The 22,394-nt window shown below is 38.1% G+C and overlaps 1 protein-coding gene across 1 annotated transcript; it reads right to left on the bottom strand.

Moving 5' to 3' along the window:
* Positions 1-563: 563 nt before the first annotated feature.
* Positions 564-11,192, bottom strand: lipib (lipase, member Ib; the record flags this gene model as incomplete). Its single annotated transcript, XM_079259901.1, has 10 exons — positions 564-648; positions 1,907-2,080; positions 2,203-2,311; positions 2,414-2,503; positions 2,712-2,879; positions 2,977-3,066; positions 3,967-4,068; positions 6,062-6,170; positions 6,454-6,845; positions 11,141-11,192. 10 exons carry the CDS (start codon positions 11,190-11,192, stop codon positions 564-566), a joined length of 1,371 nt encoding a protein of 456 aa, XP_079116027.1.
* Between the last annotated feature and the right edge of the window lie 11,202 nt (positions 11,193-22,394).

The raw sequence follows: 22,394 nt of genomic DNA, 5'->3' as shown, positions 1-22,394 counted from the left end.
GTTCTACACTTCCAGTGCATTTGATTCACCTCACCTTGAGAAGGGCTACTGGAACAAGGCACAAAGAGGAGGAGCTGCATTTAGTCCCGTTTCTATGTGCACTGAGTTTGTTTAAAGGTTTAGGTTTCTAAATGTCTCTCAGAGGCCAGAAACAAACTAAAATGTTCATTTTTTTGGTTCATTTCCAGTTTTTTCATTTAGATTAAAGGGATTAACAATCATTACATCAAATGAAGTTGGAGGAACAATGTGGGGATTTACTAAAAATAGATGTTCATAAGCTTCATAAGGAAAACTGTTGCTTGATCAAAGCCTCTCATGTAGAATCTCTTCATAAATCAGCTGTTTCTCATTCTTTCCATTAAACACGAGTCGTGTTTCAGCTTTCCAGTTTCTGGTTCTAATAACTTTCCTCAGCCTGCAGCTGGACCTCCGTTAAGGTTCCTGGAGCTTCACGTGGTGATGGGGCTGTAGCACCCAGCAGAAAGCTGGGTCTCAGGTTTCAGGGCGAGTCAGATGTGCCTCCAAAGAAGAAGAAGAAGAGGAAGGTGAGGTGTGCTGAGTCAGAGGTGAGAGGTACAAGGCAGAGGCCGGAATGCCACCTCCATGTTTTCCTCCATGATGATGTCAAAACGGCACATTAAAGGCCTGATGGAGAGGAAGACATGTCTGTTAATACGTCACTCTGATTTAAAATTTCTGTTGTTAAACATTTCTGCTGTTTTGTGATACTTAATCATCTTTGTTTTATAGCAATAATACTTTTTTTTTTTTTTATCATTGTTTGAGTAATTGGAGTGAAAACTCGAGTGAATTATAGCAGCAGATCTAAGCGAGGAATCCTTTGAATGCTCCACCTTCTGGATCTGTGTCCCTTAACTGACTGCTTTATTAATCACGGATTTCATATAAACCAGGGGCAGAGCTAGAGGGTGTAAGGCTGGTAATTCCCCCGCTGAAATCAGATTGATCACACCAAATACCACTTCTCAGGTGAATAAGGATGTTACTGTAGGAGGTTTGAAACCTTTTCTCCAGACAAGCATGGATCATCAGTGTCACTACACCAGTTTGAAGTACATTCCTATCCAGTCATTCTTTAATAATTTTGGCATTTTTATCATTTTTCCCCCCAGAGCTTGTACAGCGACTGATGTTACATAAGGATTTTAACCTGATGTTAGCATGAAGCTACATAGCAGTGCTAATCGAGTTATATAGTTATATCTAGTTATATAGTAGCATTAGATGAATTAACTTAGTTTTACTAAGTGTATTTCAGGACTACTTACAACTCAGTGATCAAGGTTTTCACATTAGAGTCTAAAATAACTAATATAGATGCTCACAGAGATGCTCAATATCCACATTAACTAGTGCTAACTAAGCTAGCGCTACATTATGCAGTTTATGTTAAACAGGAGGCCAACAAGGCTGTAGTTTACTTTAAAGTACCTTTAGCTTGAAAACATGGACAAATCTTGCCTATAAAACGTCTTAATTTGTGTAAGAAGATATTTAAACTGTAAAGAGGAGGAAAACATCAGGCTGAGAACAGCTCCAACTGGGAGGCCGTCACAAGGATCAGACCAGTTTAATACCACTATCAGAGAGTAAGCAGAACTACAAGTGATGGAAAAGATTTATCATCCTCCTACCACATACTGCACCCAAAACAACCACCTGACCAGTTAAAGGTTTTTAACTTGTTGCCAATATTTTCACTTGGAGATTCAGTTTATGTGAAGATGTTTTATTTCTTGTGTCTCCAATGTGATCACAGCAGTGTATGTGAGTGTGTGTTAAAGAGAGAAACATAAACTCTTTTTTTACATTAAATGTTCTCTGTAACATTTACAGACAGGAGCTGTCTGTTAATTTGTAGTTGAGTGCAGTGACCTCTGACCTCTCTGGATGCTCCAGCGGCGTGAACCGAATCCTCAGCAGCCTTATTTTGTAACGGGGGCCGATGATGTTTCCTGTGTTGATTCGCATGGAGATCTTCTGAATGTGCTGCAGGTCCTCGTCAAACTGGGCCAGCAGCCTTGTGGAGGTGTACTGCTCGAACCGGAGACGCTTACTGGGAGTAATGGTGAGGAAAGAGAGGGAAAAAAAAGAAGCGACGTGTGATATTTCCTTCCTTTTTTTTTTTTTTTTTTTTTTTTTGCATATGCTGTGTTGTTAAACCATAAAAGGACTCACTGGTCTATTCGGGCTTCTGTGAAGTTCCTGCCACTGTGCAGCCGGATGTAAACCACTCCCCAGCGGAGGTACTGGTTCCACGTCACCATATCCACCCTGTAGCTCAGCTCTGCAACACACAGGACACAAAGCGAATGAGTCGTCGGTTTTCTGCTTCTAAAATGTTCCTACAAGTCAAACTGCTTGTGAAAGAAGTGTGTGATGGACTCACTCCTGTAGGGTAAAGAGCCGGTGGTGCTGAAGAAGACTTTGGTCTGTCCGAGTCGAAGAAGAGAATCCCTCCACTGGCTGAGGTCATAACCTGCAGATTAGGTCACACCAGGATGCTGACATGAGTTCATGCTCACTAATTATTTTATCTTTTCAGACCAAAATCCAAAGTTTTTTTTATTCTAATACAAAAAGAAAACATACATTGAGGTAGATCATTTTACCATGAAGTTGGTTTAATAGTATATTGTTGTATTTGTGTTAGTTTGTGTTTGTTTCTTTAGTGTTTCTGCACCCACCAAGCACAGGACAGGGCGCAGGTTTGAAGACCTCACACTGCAGACATCGAGCATCCAGGAAGTGGGAGTATGACACACAGGGGTAGCCTGTGAGGTGGCAGGTTCGGTTCAGAGCGCACAGGTACAGGAACACCGAGCGCTGGTGGTCGCACACAAAGTAAGATTTACCTGGAGGACAAAGGGATGATGCTGCAATGAGCGAGTGTGTGTTCATTTTATGTGCTTGTAACAGCTTATGAATGTGTGTGTGTGTGTGCATGCACACCTGAAAAGATGGTTTTGGGGCATCCTGGCTGATCAGCTCCGCCATTGGCATAGAAATCGATGTGGCCATGAGCTCCTCTCAGTCCGAACGCTGCAAACAGAAGTCACAGCTTTTACTCTCAGGACTTTTCAGACTTCATGCGATGCCAGAATTTAGTATTCCATAAACTATAAACTGAGCGGAAACAGGGCCACGTGGGTTTCGTAAGTCTTGAACTTATTTGAAGTGGTAAGAACTGAAGTGAAACGCTGGAATAAAAACAGGAAACAGACATTTTTCAGGTTAAAGAGGTTACAGACCAGCCAGCTTCCAAGCAGCACACACTTCAACCCGCTATCGTGCATGAGGCCTGAGAAGGCAGCATTAACACTGAGCCAGGTATTTAGATTCTGGGGCAATGGATGCATCACTCATTGATGCAAATACTGAATTTTTCCTTTCTTAGTTATAGCCAACTATATTCTGGAAAATTAAAACCCTTTCTGTTTCGGTTGCTGTGTGCTAAAATGCTTCTTTTAAAGCAACATTACTTTCATTTCTGACCTGAAAAGGTTTTGCTTCTGACTTGTTTGATGATAGACTGACATTTATTGTGCACTTTCCTGGAGAAAACATTGCCCTGCAGCATCCCGAGGCTAAAAACGGCACTTTTCCTTCTTTTATGTGAATACCAATGAGAGCAGAGCCTGCCCTGCTCTGCTCTGATTGGTCAGCTCCATAATTCTGCATAAAAGCTGCTCAAAATGTAAAAATTTGTCAATAATTAATAGAATTCAGATGCAACATTACCCTTTTTCTTGAATGATTTAGACTTCTATGTTGTTTTAAATGTTCTGTTTGTCCCGTTTTTATTTAGACTTTACTGGATCAATGATCAACCATCGGAAAATCACAGTAATTTCTCTGGGAAAGGTAACATTCCTCTGTAAAAATCCACTGCGCGTAAATGATTTTAACATTATTATCAGTAAATCTGAGTTAGGTTCTTACAGTCCATGTCGGTGTGAAGCACATCCACGAACATGGCGTCTGTGGGGTCCAGCCGCTCATCTGGTGTGGCGCTGGTGAACATGGGTCCGGCCGGATCCAATCCTGGAAGGGAGAACCCAGGATGTGTCTTATTCTAATGTTTTTATTCCTTCAGCTTCAATGGTTTTATTTAAATATTCTGTTTTCCTTCTGTTTGGAAATCTTAGATTTTATGACTCAATAATTGATTGAAATAGTTTGAACAATTTTTTACAGTCAGTTCACCAGCAGCTACTCTACTAATTAGTCTTAATAATATCTTCTATGTTCTCTTTTTATTAATCTGTCATGCTGAAGCCCTGAACCCTGATAAGGCCTTATTCCTAAAGTCATGATTAGTGTGCCAATGTGGATCCCTAAAATTGGTTTGATGTGTTTTATCTATGTGAGTATGTGTGAAAAGTGAGTATATGTGTTAGACTTTGGGTAAATTCCATATTTTTAGATGTGAAGGTGGTTTTTTAACCTTGTTCTATTTTTGCTTTTTATTTTGTGAAGCACTTTGTGCTACTTTTGTATGAAAAGTGCTATATAAATAAACTTTGATTAATTGATTATTATGATCATGAACTCATTCTTAATCTTGTTATATAACAAAAAGGTTACATGGATTTACACACACAGGAACACACAACACCACAGAACCAGTTTGAATTAAACCTTTAGGCTGTTTGTTACCAGCACTGTGTCACAAAGACATAACTTTCCCTTTTCTCTAGTGGTGTCTTTAAAAAACACCAAAGGAAACGCAGCTTGACAGACAGAAAATAATATTTTTGCACCAAAAATTCCTAAGATCATAGAGGCAATAAACGTCAGGTGAGCAGCGTGTCCTTAAAGGTGGAGTATGTAAAATTTTCAATATTTAAAAAAAAAAAAGATTAACTAAAAAAATAACTACAATCATAATTAGATAGTTTTTAAAACATGTAGGTTCCAGTCTGTCCATATTTGAATGGTATTAAATTACAAGTTTAATTAATAACAAAGACCCTTCTTAAATGTTTGCCTACCAGTAAAAAAAAAAAAAAAAGTGCTTTTTGTCATTGTCATTAATTAAACTTGTAATTTAATAACGCATCAAATATGGACAGACTGGAACCTACATGTTCAAAAAACTTTCTAATTATGATTGTAGTTATTGTATTAGTTATTTATTTATTTTCTTAAATATTGAAAATCTTACATACTCCACCTTTAAAACATCTGAGGAAAATAAACAAGTGGAAGACAAACGGAGCAGTGTTTGACCTAAAAACACATCAGGATCTGAAAGTGGTATCCTGTAAAAGACATCTGGACATGCAGCGATCCAGCTACTGTTTTACTGAAACCTCATCTGAAAAAGGAAACATGGAGAAAAGACTGAGGAACACCAAATGACACATGGATGGAAGCAGTGTGGGATAATCCTGACACAGAATATACTCTCAGAAAAGAGCTTTGAAGCATTGAGAACTATTCCTGAAACTGCAAATGATAAAAATGTGTAAGAGGATCCAGCCTGTGTTGAAGAATGAAGCGGCTCAAACTAAATATTAACTTTCAACTCTGTTAGAAACATGCAAACTCACTTTTATAATGTTTTTAAATTCATGTTTGCACACATTTTAATACATTTCTGCTCCTGTTTCCTGTTTTCAGCAATACATTGAAAGTAATGAGGGATGGCTGGAGACTGAGAGCTGTGCGGTATTATCAGCCTACCGATATCAGTGGCTGATATTAGCATTAAAATACAACATCAGAAATAATCAGAATCAGTTTTTACTCTTTTTACACAACTTTTACACAATTTGAACATTTATATCAAACTCTTCAGCTACGTCTCCTTTAACTCAAAATGACAAAACTTTAGAGATGTCATAATTTCCAGATATTCCTGTTTGTTTGTTCCAACTCGCTCTAAAATATCAGTATCGGAAGAGTTGGTATTGGTTGGTAAAAATGCCAATATTGAACGTCCCTACTCAACATCGCAACGTTTTGCTCTAAAAGTTAAACAGCACAAAAGAAAGGGAATAACTTCCCAGATGTAACAAACTCTCCTCCATACCTGTGATACGGCCAATCTTCCCCTTCAGGTTTGCTCCTACATATCCAGCCAAGTGAGCTCCCAGACTGACGCCGATGAGGTGAACTGAGCTCAGAGCTGCTCCTTCCTCCTGCAGACACATCAGCAAGCTTCAAAGTGCGTGCTTTCTACATGTGTAAACCGTCGAAACAAACTTCTATTTATGTTTTTATTTAATTATTTAAAGTCTTCATTCTTTATTTTATGATATTTTTTGCTACTTAAAGGCAGAAAATCTGCAGATTTAGGATGCTTCCAGTGATTCTGTAGGGGATTAAGTTAGTGTTGCCTCTGGAAACATCTGGCTCCTCAGCTGCTCTCCAGCTGTGTCCTTCTTCTCTGACGTGGTTTTCAGTGCTTGCTTTTCGTCTCACCTGCATTTCCATGATGAAGCCAGTGAGGTTCTGCGCAGCTTCGCTTGTGTAGGTCACAGCGGTGAAGTAGTTGAGATTGGCGGCTCCTCGGTTCCAGTCCACCACGATGATGTTCATGTCTTCCTGCTGCGCCAGCAGGTGGACGATGTGGTTGATCCAGATGGGCGGTGCTCCAGTCGGGCGGTAGCCATGGATGACAAAGGTGGTGGGACGTTGGAGGTTGAGGAGCGGCTGAGTGGACAGGTGGTGATGGTTTATTTCAAGGCCGCAGTCCAGGTTGGAGCGGGTGTAGAGCAGCAGCCGGACATACAGCCTGGTTCCTAGGAAGCAGTGGGACAGGTTGAGGTCTGTGAAGTCATCGCAGGATTTCTTCGTCTTGTTCTCCTCTTGGCCTGGAAGGACAACATCAAGACGTCAGAAAGAGCTCAGACATGATAAAACTGGCAACATGACGGTGATTTAAACAGATTTCTGCCTTCAGTGGACTGGAGCCACTGTGACTAAATGGAAACATATCTACAAAACAAAACAGAGTTTCTGGTCTCAGATCTTAGACTCACACTCCTAGTTCAGCTGAAATATTCAGCCTCTTCAACTCTATCACCACCTAACTTCACCTTTAAATCATGTTGCATTCACTGTACGTTGAAAGTTCAAACTGCTTTATATATTTATTAATGTCCTGCTTCCTACATATCCTCCTGACTACCAGTAGTTCAAATTTGTCCTCTGTGGAAGACCTTTTTAAACCTAAATATTTTCATCTCCCTGAATGCTACTGAACTAACACTTTTTGGTCTTTAAAGAGGACATTTAGTGCTTTTAAATGGTACCTCATTTGTGGGGGGTGAGGCTTTGTGAACTTTCTTTCTCTCTTCAAGAAAAATGGCCTCCATTGCAACAAGCATGTTTTACGGGAAGAGCAAAAGTGCATAATACTTTTCTTTGTGCTGATTTTTACATGGAATTTTGTAGTTATGTTTTCATTGAATATCTTATAAACACATTAAATCGTTTCTTAGATAAATATAACTATATTTTACCACAATATTTAAAAGTTGAAGCAATGTCCTCCGTAGTGGACATTTGTAGTTACACATTTTGTTTCCTGGTAGTCGGGAGGATTTAAACATATGCTGTAAAGGGAGGCAGGAATACATGAGCATTGCTTCATCCTGCTCCTTTTCAGACTCTATAATAATTTCTACTTTTTTTAACCTGCTGATTAATTTGTGTTATTTTGTCTGAAATAAAGAAATATCTAAATCTAATCTTAATCTAAACATACGTTCTAGGACTAATAAGCGCATCAGAGGCAACTTGCAGTCTGGGGAAGTCTTTCCAACGAGTAGATGGCCCTTAGAGTGAGGTAGGCCCAAAAGGGGGCACCCTAGAGATGCTTGAGGACCTCTATGATGAATCTCTGCAGGAAGAAACCCAGGGAGGGGATTATGTCTCTCAGCTGGCCTGGGAATGCCTCCAGATCCCCTGATGAGCTGGTAAATGTGGCTGGGGATGGGGAAATCTCCACTTCTATGCTAAGGCGGCTGCCCCACAACCCTGGATAATGAATGGATAGATGGTCTTATTTTGACAGTTCATTTTTTTAATCCATATTTCCAAATTGCACATAAAGAATGGCATTATGTTTTACATGAAGACAGAGAGAAAACTAGAGAAACTGCACTGCTGGGGTCTCCTGTCTTGTTTTTTTAATAGTAAAAGAAAATCTCAGACTTGGAGAGAGTTGTTGAAATGTTTGCTCATGTTTCTCCTCAACATGAGAACTGTGCAGAGGTCAGAGGTCAGCATGGTGCGTCAAAGTTGACTCAGTCTACCTGTAAACAGGGGGATCAGGTCTTTCTCTGGTGTTTCAATAAATGACGTTGGAGTTTGGCCTTTTTAGCCGACTAATAGATTAAGCTGAGAGTCTATTCAGCCTATTTAAAGTGTCCACACTGGCATACGCAGACTGGAAACAAGTTGGATTCTGGTAGCTTTAGGAACATCATCCTGATGTATCACAGTAATTCAGACAATATTCCCACCGTCCTCACGCTGAACCAAAGAGGAATGTCTTGAATCAGATCAAGAAGAAATATCAAAATGTGCTCATAGTAATGCTGTTGGGTTAATCTAGTTAGTGTGTTATGTCTTAGTTTTCAGGACTCTGGCTCGGATCTTAACCCAGATATAAAAACCAAAGTGTCTCGTTTGTTGACAACAAGTCATTTCTAGTTATTTAAGGACCTGCTGTCAACGAACAATATGAAAAATCCTCAATTCCTCTCATAATTTCTGACAGAAAGGATTAAATTAACTACTGATTCATAATGAGATTAGACGGTGCATAAATACTGTACAGTATGGCCTCATTTGTCTTCCTGTTATTATTTTTATGAAAGTTTGTAGATTAGAAACGGCTTATTAGTCAGTGGACTGCTCCTGTCTTACCAAAGGCCTGATCTAATCTATAAGACTACTATAAATGGAGTCAAAGTCTTCAGCAAAGTAGAAAATAGCAGTAAAGACTGAATTTCTTCACAGTCAGGCAAAGCAACTGAAGTCATGATTCATTGTCCTGGAACCACGCTGGGCATGAACTGGAATTAGTTCCTGTTTGTGAGGGAGGGAGGAGGAAGGATGCAAGGGAATAAAAGCAAACAAAACAAATAAACTGCCACTGCACTAACAGCATCAACCGGACTCACAATAATCTGAATATGACTTAAATATGACGCCCCTCCTGTCTGATTTCACTCTAAGTTGCCTCAGAGAAAATCCTCTGCTAAATGACTGCAGAATAAAATAAAAGAGATTCAAGTAGTTTTGAAGAAAGGAAATTGGATAAATAAATGTGCAAACAGATATTACAAGTTAAAAACATATTTAAGCCCAATCAGGGTTTAAATATGTCTTTGAAGCTACATTTTATCCACATTTGGTCACTTCTGGCTCCAAAAGGAACATGATGGACAAATGTCAATGGATGCATGAAACAGCTGCATAGAAACTAGTAAAAAATGTTTTTATTAGTTATAAAAATTATTGTTTAACCTTAAAAGTTCATCTCCTGTATGTTTTGTTTATTCTGTATATTTTAAACAGCTTTATTTGTTGTTTTTATTTCCTTCGTTCGTTCGTACGTTAAGCTTTAGTCTCCCTTTGTATACAGTGGTTCTTTTTTTCTTTCACCTATAAGACTTTCCTTTTTTATCAAATAACCACTAACACAAGCAAACATCCTGCTTTTAAATGGGAATAAGTTCAGTCAAAAGTCAGATTAATGGGAACACAACACCTGGAAGCTGTATGCACCTCTGTAACGTCTCACACCGATGAGACTGATCGGTTTTACTGATCAGTGGTCTATAAGCTGACAGTGAGTCAGCCTACAGACCACATTTAGCCCTGATGTGAAGGTTTGATGTCCACAGTCGATTAAAAAACAAAGAATTATTTTAATTATCTCTGATAAAACACAACCTGCAGAACTCGCTGTAACTTCCAGCTGGTGTCTGAACTGGTCCTGGATGCAACATATAACCCTCAGAGCACTGAAAATAAACATGCTACTACTGGCAATATTAAAAACTTGTTTTATCCTGTAAAACAGGGTTTAATCAAATGTTTTAAAATGTTGCTTAACCATTTAAAGTCCCATTAGAGGCCAAAGTTTGGTCCAGTTGGCTGGATTTTGGACTGATGCATCTTATAAAAGCAAACAAAGAAGCTTTTTTGGCTGAGAATAAACATGAAGAAACACAACTAGTGGAGGACAGGGACAACAACACATGAACAAGCAACAAAACATCCATGCAAACAAAAGATGATCTAGTCATAAACAAAATGAAACAACAACAAGGATAAATATTGTTAAATGAAGACGACAGTAACAAAGAGAGGAAGTTAAATTTATCCCAATAAGCCGTCCCCCCCAGGAAGTAACACTACCTTGAAATGTGGCAATAGCATAAAAAAAGAAACTTCTAAAAAACAAACAAGAAATTAAAAACCAACTTAACTAAACCAGAAGATCTAAACAAAATCTAACCCTGAAGCAGAAGGAATCCCAAAAGCTCTGCTCAGCACTCAAAGCAATAAAGAACATAACAAAACCTGTAGACTGTTACTAAATCAGTTCCTCTCAAAGCTCAGATTGTTGTGTTTTCATGTCTGTTCATCTACAGTCTAAACAAAAGTGGCACACAGTAACATTCAGCTTCAGCGCTGGCCGCCTGTGGCTCTACATGCACGCACACGAGTGCGACACTGCCCTCAATAGGATCAGACTACTATAAAAAAAACACCTCATCCCATCACCACCTGGCCAACCTTTAACATAAGAGGTGATTACAGCTGCCAGTCAGACAGGGAGGCCATGCTGAGCGGTGGGAAATGGGCTAAAACCCACCACAGATACTACAGATGAAAGATGAACAGACTGTGACCTGCAACCACCAGACACAAACACACCACAGCAGACTTAAAATAACCTGATCTGTCCACTCCTGGCTAAGCTGGTTCTGTTTCCACCCTGCCGTCATGTCAGGGTTGATTCATAGACCTCTACTTGTCTTTTAGTTTCTCGTCCCACATCAAAGACAAAAACTGAAGAGGAAGCAGACTTTGTCTCTCACACTGACCACAAACTGTTTTATGTTTTATGTGGTGGCAGTTTTCTTACCTTTGCAGAGCAGAAAAAGTGCAAGCAGAGCCAGGAGTCTGCGGGGCAGCATCCTTCCCACGGACACGGAGATCCAGAGGCAGCGATCAGCTTAAAGAGACTGGAGATCTGAATGCAGGGTGAAATAGGGACTGAGAGAACCAAAGAGGGATTTATGTGAAGGCGAGGAGAAGAAGGAGGAGGAGGATGAGGAGAGACGGGAGGTGGCGCCTTCACTGAAGGATCAGTTTCTAGAAGGGAAGAGATGGACGGAGAGGGAGGGAGGAAAACTGATTGTTGTAACAGCAATTAGCCAATGAGATAAAGTGAGAGTGTGTGAGGAAGTAGGACTGGGTTGTTAAACAAAGGTAGTTTATAATGTGAAAACTTGCATGTTTAAGAAGGTGATGGCACTCACCTGCAAACCCCAAGTCCCATGATATACTCTGATAGCCAAGGGAATAATAAAGGGCATAAATAGAGCATTAAATCTACTGTGATCTACTTTAAGTGACTGAAACTCAAATTAAGGCAACAAAAATTGTAAGTTTTATTGTCTAAAAATGAAAACATGAGCCAGAAAAAAGAATAAAATTTTCAATAAATGTCACATTTGTTAAACTTTCTGAGCTGGATTTGGTTTTTCTGACGAGAAGAATGAAACTTTATTCATTAAAACATGTGTTACAGTCTGTCCCAAAGAAAATCAAACACCAAAATTAGCTTGAACACAGGTTTGATTTGCTGTTCCTCCTCTTTACCCAGCTGGGTCCAAGATTTAGTGACATCTGGTGGTGAAATGTAAGATTGAAACTAAACAGAAACTCCCCCACTTCACCTCTCTTTAGAAAACAATATGGCCTTTCCCATACAAATGTATTTATTATTATTATTATTATTATTATTATTATTATTATTATTATTATTACTACTATTAGTGGTATTTTTATTATTATTATTATTATTATTATTATTATTATTATCCTCATTATTATTGTTCTTTTTTTATTATTAATAATGATAAATTAATGACTTAAGAATTAATTAAATTTATTTATTAATTTTAATTCTATTTTCACTAATTTCTTTTTTTATTTATTGAATTTTTTAAGTGCGTGCTACTTTTATCATCTCAAAGGGATCAATAAAGTTAAGTCTAAGTCTAAGCACAGGTGTATTTAGCAATTATGATTCAGGTGTTTTAAAAAATAAATAACAATATGAAAGACTTAAAATTTTGGCTTTCCCTGTCGGACTGGGAAGGTGCTCTCCGTTGCCTTTTCCCCTTTACTTCCACACCATCAACAGATGCCAACACAGATGAGTCACTGGCTTTCTTTCGCACTAAAAGGATAACCCACAACACCCCAACAGTGTTTCCTAAACCTGCAGGGACACTTAGATATTTCTCCTGATCTAATCAAACAGGCTCCTCTTTATTTCAACAAGTGACCGTGGTAATAATGTGTCCTGGACGTCTGACTACAGGAAAACAGTGGGATCAGAGGAACCGCCTGTTACTATCGTCCAAAACAAAGTGGAAGTGAGTTGTTTTGTCACAATAAAGCTACCAGGACCAACTATGTCTCCAGGCTAACAGTAGATGATCAACTGAAGGTCCAGATGGACCTCGGAGGTTCTGTATCAGGTCTTTGCAGGATTTTTACCTTCAGGTTCTGCTGAACAGATATGGTCTTCTTTTTACGCCTTTTGACTTCCACTTGTTCAGTTCAAAGGCCGCGGGGTGGCTGGGATGGTACTGAACACCTCTGATTGGACGCCCCAGGTGCTACCTTTGGTGACCATCAGGTCATTGGAGGAGAAGGAGTGAAACATCTTTTAAGACAAGCATGGATGCACCAGTGCAGGTCAGTATGAAAGTAATTCCTCACCCTTCACAAATACTGACATTCAGAACCTCAGATGTTGCTTCATCTATCAGGCAGTGTTCATATCATGGTAGGTTCGTCTCAACCGTCTCAATGAGAATATCAGCTTGCCTTGCTGATATCTCGGCATGGATGAAGGCTCGCCACCTTCAGCTCAATCTGTCCAAGACAGAGCTCATTGTCTGCCCAGCCAATCCTTCCATACCTCCGCAATTAAGTGTGAAGCTTGACTCTGTCACACTTGTTCCTACGCCTGCTGCCCGGAATCTTGGGGTCATGGTGGATGACCAGTTGACCTTTAAGGTCCATGTTGCCTCGGTTGCCCGTACCTGTCGATATGCTCTCTACAACATCAAGAGAATCAGACCGTACCTGACAGACCACACGACTCAGCTTCTGGTTCAGGCTCTGGTCATCTCACGCATCAATTACAGCAAGTCCCTACTGGCAGGTCTGTCTGCATGCTCTGTTAAACCTCTGCAGATGATCCAGAATGCAGCAGCGTGTCTGATTTTCAACCAACCGAAACAAGCTCATGTCACTCCGCTGCTAATCGCTCTTCACTGGCTTCCGGTTGCAGCATACATCAAATTCAAAGCCTTGCTTCTGGCTTACAAAACAATAACTCAAATGGCTCCTGTCTACCTTCACTCCCTAATCCAGGCCTACACTCCCTCTCGACAGCTACGTTCCACCAGTGAAAGACGCCTCGTGTTACCACCACAACGTGGGACTAAATCACCAGCCAGACTCTTTTCCTCTGTTGTGCCACAATGGTGGAATGATCTCCCAAACTCTGTCCGCTCTGCAAAGTCCGTGTCTACTTTTAAGAGCAAGCTGCAACAAACTTTATGATATTAATTCTTTGTATTGTAACATAGGTGACATTATATAGTGGGAAGGGAGTAAAAAAAAAAAAAAAAAAAAAAAAAGCCTGTAGCACTTCATGCAAGGATCTGCATCCAAGTGGACAGTCCACTAGCATCTTCCTACGATGTCCTCTACTGTTTAATTTTGTGCTTGTGTTGTTCTCACTCATATGTAAGTCGCTTTGGATAAAAGCGTTGCTAAATGACTGTAGAATAGAATAGAATAGAATAGGCTCAGTCTGGTTAAAGGAAATAGGACACATGTTGTATCTTGTTTAGGTGCTAAAGCAGGGGTGTCCAAAGTCGGTCCTCGAGGGCCGCTGTCCTGCAGGTTTCCCATGTATTCCTGTTCCAACACATCTAGCTTCCACTAAATGGATCAAACAGCTAATGACGTGCACAACTGATTAAGCTGTACTACTAATTAATTTGAATCAGGTGTGTCTGAGCAGGGATACATAGAAAACCTGCAGGATTCTGGCCCTCGAGGACCGGAGCTGGACACCTCTGTGCTAAAGAACCTTCAATCCAGGGAAACCATCAGCGGTTGATGGCAGCATGACACATGAATGACAGCAAAAATCTAACTTTTCTTTTCTTTTCTTTTTTTTACTTATCAGATTTTCATTTTACAAGATGCTCACCGACGTCAGGGTGGATAACAGCAGGAATCCCAACACCCAAAATCACTCACCTGTTTGTCATGAAGCCTTTGTATAAATTACAGATTAAACCATTCTACTGAATCTTCTCACATTACAAATTACACATAAATTACTATTTAAAATTCCGCAGAAATGACCTAAAAATTACCTACATACAAGGCTGGATTATCCAACGGCCATTACGAGCAGAGGCCCATGCCCACTTGGGGCCTATGTAAGGCATACACCAGCAGTTAAAGAACACAAATATATTTTCTAAGTTTTTAAATAATACGTTTCAGATATGGGAGCCGATAACTAATAAAAAGGGAAATTGTACATAAAAGCCAGATAGTTACACCACAGTGTCTCGTGTATTGCTATTGGCACCACTGGCTGAAAGATGTTAGAAATGTTATTTCACAGTGTATCATTCATAATTTTAAATGTTGTGTTGAGGAAGGGGGGCCCCTGGGACACTCTGGGCCCAGGGGCCTGTGGACTTTTAATCCGGCCCTGCCTGAGAGGCACTTTTAAAATAAAATGCATTATTGTTAGTACTTTTGAATGAAAACTGCCACATTATATGTTATAAACTCTGCGTGGTTTGTAATGAAAAAATAAAAAATGCACTATATCTATCTGAACAAAACAAACTAGTCAAAATCCCCATCCACTCTCCTTCTCTGACTCCTTGGTTTCAGCCTAACCGGGTGATTATTAAGCAACTCCCAGCAGCTTCAGTCCTCAGGCTCGCCTCACATGTGTGATCCATGAATCCACACCCAGCAAGACCTCAGAGAGAAGAGATGTTACTGATCTGTATCCCAAAACAAAATCACAAAAACAAAACTTCATCAAAAATAATGAACAACGTCACAAGACATGAAACATGTTCACCTTAGTGAGGGGGCCGTTTTCATTTATCTGTAGTGTGAACCACTTTATTTATTCCAGGATTCTCACCTTTATGGATGTAATGATGACAGCAGATGCTTAGAAGAAAAACTTCAGACACTCACCAGTACATGAGAGCACAAAAGACACACCTGCACTTCTGGAAGTTATTATCAGAACCATCTTTACACAAATACGTTGAAACTGAATCCTCCTGCACTTTCTAACAGCAGCAAATTCAGCATTCCTAAAAAAATAATTTACATTTACAGCAAAACAATGTTATTAATATTTCACATGTTATTGTTTCTACCAATTTTTTTCAGTACCGAGCTGAAGAGAGTTTATAAATGAGATAAGTTTAGTCTTGTAGGTGGTCGTGAACTGGTCCTCCTCCTTGATGTGTGCCATCAAAAGTCAGAGCCACGCCAGTCATGGGTATTAATAGCTGCACACAGACTCTGACCACACTGCACCCAACCCAACCCGCCCTGTACTCACTGAATTCAACAGAAACACATATCATTCACCGTCTACAGAGAGCTGAAGCCCTGAGATGATCTGCAGGGCCGAACTGGGGTTACAGTAATCTTAGAGTGAACATTAAAACCTGACAATCAGTGGTGGAAAACACACAGTAGGAGCCTAAAAGTCCCCCAGAGAGCAGCAGGAAAGCTACTTTTAGCCAGGCTGAGGTTATCAATTAAAGATCTTGTAACTTCAGTCCAACACAATCATCAAATGAAAAAAAAAAAAAGAATGTTTGTGCTTCATACATGCTAGCATACCATGTTACATTGATTTAAAGCTGCTAGCTGTAGGCATCCCATGATGTAAGGAGTTATTTTTCTTTATTAGAAAACTACAGAGTTAGGACTTTCACCTATTAAACTGGGATTTTAGTTCCAGCCTCATTTGACAGTTATTGGCCCCCACTGAGCTCTGTTTGGCCCAAACGACAACCTCCGGCGGTTAAAAGTGAAGCCTACACAGAAGTGCATAAAAATGCAGTTCCTTCTTCATCCACTAGGGGCTGCAAAACAGATCGAATCCCCATAGACTCCCATGTTAAAAAGACCAACTTGACAGCAGAAATAAACATGTTTACAGCCTGGTTCAAGAGTCCATTTTAGGTTTAATAGGTCAGGTTTACCTTCATGACAACTGTGGGGGGAGTGAATTTTTTTTATAACTCATCCATTTAAAAGTAATTTAATCTCGAAATTTAGCATAATTAGAGGCGTGTCCTTGTGATTGACAGGGATCTGATATCCTGCTGCAAGTAAGCAGAGTGTACAACTACAATATTTATCTGGCTAACAGCATAACCAAGCAACAACCTGCGGTGGTTAAAAGTGAAGCTTAAGCAGAAGTGCATAAAAATGCAGTTCCTCCTTCATCCACTAGGGGCTGAAAAACAGAGCAAATCCCCATAGACTCCCATGTTAAAAAGATCAACTTCACAGCAGAAATAAACATGTTCACAGCCTGGTTCCAAAATCCATTTTAGGTTTAATAAGTCAGGTTTACCTTCATGACAACTGTGTGGGGAGTTAATTTTTTTCTAACTCGCCCGTTTAAAAATAATTTAATCTCGAAGTTTGGCATATTTAGTGGTGTGTCCTTTTGATTGACAGGTACCCGATCTCCCGCTTTAAGTAAGAAGAACAAAACCAGTTGACAACATGACTTAGCTTTAGCCGGTTTACATCTGTTAGCTGGTTAGCTCTGTTTAGCTCTGGGTTAGCTCGGTTAGCTCTTAGCTGCAGAGAGCTTGGAGTTCGCTCGATGTCAATCATCCACCATGACGCTCACAGCCCCCCTTTCAGCTCCACCTCTTTGCCCATATGTGGAGTCTCCGGGCAAGACGACACGTATGATGCTACCAAGATGGCGATGGTAGGAACCGCCCACCAAGCTTCAAAGCTCTTCAGAAACCTATGGGTGACATCACAGAGGCTCCGCCCATCTTTTTACATACATGTTTGACCCCAGTGTGAATTTATTTAATTCTGAGTTCATGGACACATTATGTGTGGAAGTCTTCCTGAGTCCATGCAAAGATTTCCAGGAGGGAATCATGTCTGTTTTTAATGCAGCACTGCTTCAGGACCACAAGATCACCGCCATCCATCTTGACCTTTAACCTTTTCCCATACACACACAGATTCCTCCTAATTCTCTGAATATTTACAGGTTATTATACATGGTCGATGGTGGGATACTCAAAGGTTTTGTTACATTAAGTTACATTCCCTAACATTTTTTCATTAGATGCATTTTGTCTTTGATTGGAGAACCTCTGTTCATCTTTACATCAGAGAGACTCTGCTTCTGTGAAATGCTCCTTTAAATTCAATTCAATTCAATTCAGCTTTATTATATATAGCGCTACTTCACAACAATGATGTCACAGGGCACTTTACATACACATCATTTCAAGCCAGTTCATACATATCCTATAATAGAAACCAACTGATTACATCGAGTCATGACTTCGATCCAATCCCCCATTTTATAGACATGTTGCCAATTAACCTGATTAGTTGTTAATTGCTCCTCTAGTTGTTTTGAATGGTACCAATTATGTTTCCAGCCATTTATTGTCATCATTCAATCTCTTCAGAGATGTGTTGCTGCCATCACATTAAAAATAACTCACATTTTCCCGAAAATATGAAAAAAAATCTCCTTTTTAACATTTGGATTGTTGTTATTGTTCTGTTAGGGACTAAATATGGCTTTATGAGATCTGCAAAACAATATCTATCTGTTTTCTACCATTTTCTTAACCACTTAGTCCAATTCAAGGTCACAGGAAGCTTCAGCCTATTCCAGCGATCACTGGAGAGGCAGGTATACCATGACAGATTACCAGTTCATCACAGGGCCGCTAAATGATATAGTTTTTACATACTTTTACGATGAGGGACTGATGAAATCTCTGTATAAATATTGAACTAAAAATGAAATGTGCCTGGACATTGTACATATTTTGAGCCCACTTTTTCTAAATTGTGATTTCTACATGCCCTCTAACTGGGAAATTCCGAGTATGCACCTCTCCCTGGAAAACATCAACATCTTCCCCCGTGTATCTCACCTTTAACACACTAAATCATGTCATACAGACTCCTTTTGTCTAACATATGCAAACAAACAGGGGTTTTCTGCTCTCTAGTGGTTAAATGTGTCCCAGCAGCTTTTATTTGAATGCATCTCCTTTTATAAATTGACTTGAAAACTTTATAGTTTGATAATTGTATTAAAAATTCTGCTTTCTCTCAACAATCAGAAGCTTCTCCAAAAATATTTTATTTTCTTAACTTTTTGTGATGCATTTGCTTTAACTTACATCTGCTAGTTTACACATTTCTGAACTAAAAACCATCTACTCAGACAGAAGACACACAGAAACACAGTTAGCTGACATCAGTGTGAGACTGTGTGTGCTGTGGGGGTCTCTGGGACTAAACAGACCCTGAAGCCTGGTGAGCAGCCAGGTATAAAGGTCAGCGAAGGGCCACAATGTTCTGACTGCTTAAAGAGCTTAACGCCAGAGGCCACACCCTGTCAGTCACCTGATTTAGCTCCTACCAGAGGTCAGAGTGAATCAGCCAATCAGATCATAACTGATCTGGCTGGATTTGAGATTTTCTTGGCCTTAAGGGTCAATATTATACTCTGAACAGTTACAACAAATATCAATAATTCCTAAGCAGCCAGTTCTCAATTTGTTTGTTATATTCAGACTCTATTTCATAAGTATTCATAGATGTAAAAGAGAAAGGAGTAAAGTGCATTTGCTGTCTCCTGAAGCTGCTTTTTCTCCACTTAAAATGTTGAAACAGAGTTATGTTAAATAGCAGATTCTCCCCGTAGCTGAGTGCATATGCTCCAACTGAATTGGTTTCCTCTCACACATAAACCAACAGCGAGTGTGAATGTCAGCCATACAGTGTAGAGATTCCATAATTACACATCTTTTAGTCAAAATTAAGCAATATTTATATTTACACAGCAAACTATAAAGAAGAGATAATATTGCTTTAATAAGTGTAGGATTTATTCTATAAGCTCAACTTTGACTAATATGTTTTGTGGGTTAATGACTCAGAGGTCGTAGTTGTGAATGCAGCTTTGTCACCCTGAAATAAACTCCAACATGACGGTACATGAAGAAAAACAAGTCTGGTGGTGAACACCTAAAAGTGATTAAAGCAGTCTAGATCAGGGGAAGGCAACTCCGGTCCTCGCGTGCCACAGTCCTGCGAATGTTAGGAGTTTCCCTGCTGCAACACACCTGATTTAATTCAATGGCTAATCAGCAGACTTGTGCAGAGCTTGACATCAAGCTCTGCACAAGTCTGCTGATTGGGTCTGATGTGTGCCAGGTCTGTTGCAGCAGAGAAACTCATGCAGGACTGTGGCACGTGAGGACCGGAGTTGCCTTCCCCTGGCTTAGATGAATCAGTAAAATAAATAAAAAAATGAAAAAATGTCTTAAAAAATCCAATGTTAAATATAGTAACACCAAGTCAGTGCGCATCAGTCGAAGGCCACAGTCCTGCAGGTTTTCCAGGTATTCCTGCTCCAGCACACCTGATTTAAATGAATGAGTGATTATGCAAAACTGGATCCATTTAATGTGAGTCAAGTGTGTTGAAGGAGAAAAACATCAAAAACAGGATGCAGGATGGTGGCCTTCAAGGACCGACTCTAGACACCCCTGCTTTATCACCCAGTGACAGGCTGGTATCATCCTGCATCCCCATCAAGCCAGCTGCAGGAGGAGCTTTAGTTGCAGACATGGAGGCCTCTGTTGATGCTGACTGCAGTTACATGAACAACTGAAGTGATCTACTATTATAGCTCTTCAGTTTGATCACAGTTCTCGCTCTAATACACACGTACACAAATGTGTTCTTCACCGAAGTATGTTTATGTCTGTTTGTGAGATATAATAAAGTATCCTGCTGCTTTCTCTGTAAAAGATTAACTTACATGAAAGAATAGCTGAATCTTCTGCAGCTCTGCTGATTCTTACTATGAGTTATTCGTATGGTGATGTTGTCAGATGACACGGTGGGTTCAAAATAAAGACTTCATGGGACGATGCTTTTCAGACTCATTTTCTGACATCTGACAGAATCATGAGAGCCGAGTTGTTGGTTATGCTTTGCTCATATTACATAAAGATGCAAAAATGTGCAATTTTGGAATTTGTACAGGACGCTTGGGTCTGTTTGAGTCTGGGTTAGCAAAAACATGCAGGAGATATTTGATCCCTAACGGTATTATCTGAGTGTGATTTTAATGCTCTCATTGCTGTTATTTTGGCAGGATGAACGCATTTACATTTTATAACTCACTGTTACCATAACAGGGGCAAAGAAGTTAGAAAAATATTTTTTTTGCTGAAATAATTAGCAAAACTTGTCACATTTAGATTCATTCAAAAGAAAAGCAGCAAATAATCCCTTAATGTCATGTTTCTTTAAAAGAAGGACTCAAGCTGCAGAAAGTTCAAATGATAAAGTTTTAATCACAATATTTCTTCAGGGAAGGAACCAAGTACAATAGCTTGCCGAAAGCCTAGTGACTGCTGTAGTGGAGTGATCTGGTTTTATAATGGCAGTGATGAGGGTCAGGTGTGCTTCTCATTAAGTGCAGCTGCAGGTGGGGAGGGAGGAGAGACTGAGCGACAAAAGCAGGAAGGAATCGTCACATGACAAAATGACTGTTGTTTTAAACTATATATATATATATATATATATATATATATATATATATATATATATATATATATATATATGTATATATATATATATATATATATATATATGTATATATATATATATATATATATATATATGTATGTATATATATATATATATATATATAGTTTAAAACAACAGTCCTCAGGATTACATTAAAACAATGTTGTTGTTGTTTTAATATATATATATATATATATATATATATATATATATATATATATATATATATATATATATATATATATATATATATATATATATATATATATTTATTTATTTATTTATATATGTATATATATGTATATATATATATATATATTAAAACAACAACAAAAGAACCAGTGTGATTACAGTGACTATATATATATATATATATATGTATATATATATATATATATATATATATATATATATATATATATATATATATATATATATATATATATATATATATATATATATATATATATATATATATATTTATATATATATATATATATATATATATATATATGTATGTATGTATATATATATATATATATATATATATATATATATATATATTTATTTATATATGTATAATTATGTATATATATATATGTATTTATATACATATATGTATATAAATATATATATATATATATATATATATATATATATATATATATATATATATGTATATATATATATATATATATATATATATATTTATTTATTTATATATGTATAATTATGTATATATATATATATATTTATATACATATATGTATATAAATATATATATATATATATATATATATATATATATATATATATATATATATATATATATATATATATATATATATATATATATATATATATATATATATATATATATATATATATATATTAAAACAACAACAAAAGAACCAGTGTGATTACAGTGGGAATATATATATATATATATATGTATGTATGTATATATATATATATATATATATATATATATATATATATATATATATATATATATATATATATATATATATATATATATATATATATATGTATGTATGTATATATACTGTAATCACACTGTACCATGGTTTTAGGTTGTATTTCACTGGTTCTTTTGTTGTTGTTTTAATGCCTGTTTTTTATTGTACAATGTCCTTGGATGACCTGAGAGCAAGACCGGATTATCCAATCGGCAT

Source organism: Telmatherina bonti, assembly GCF_933228915.1.
Source record: "Telmatherina bonti genome assembly, chromosome: 20".
Taxonomy (NCBI): Eukaryota; Metazoa; Chordata; class Actinopteri; order Atheriniformes; family Telmatherinidae; genus Telmatherina; species Telmatherina bonti.
This window is presented reverse-complemented; position numbering and strand designations above follow the sequence as displayed.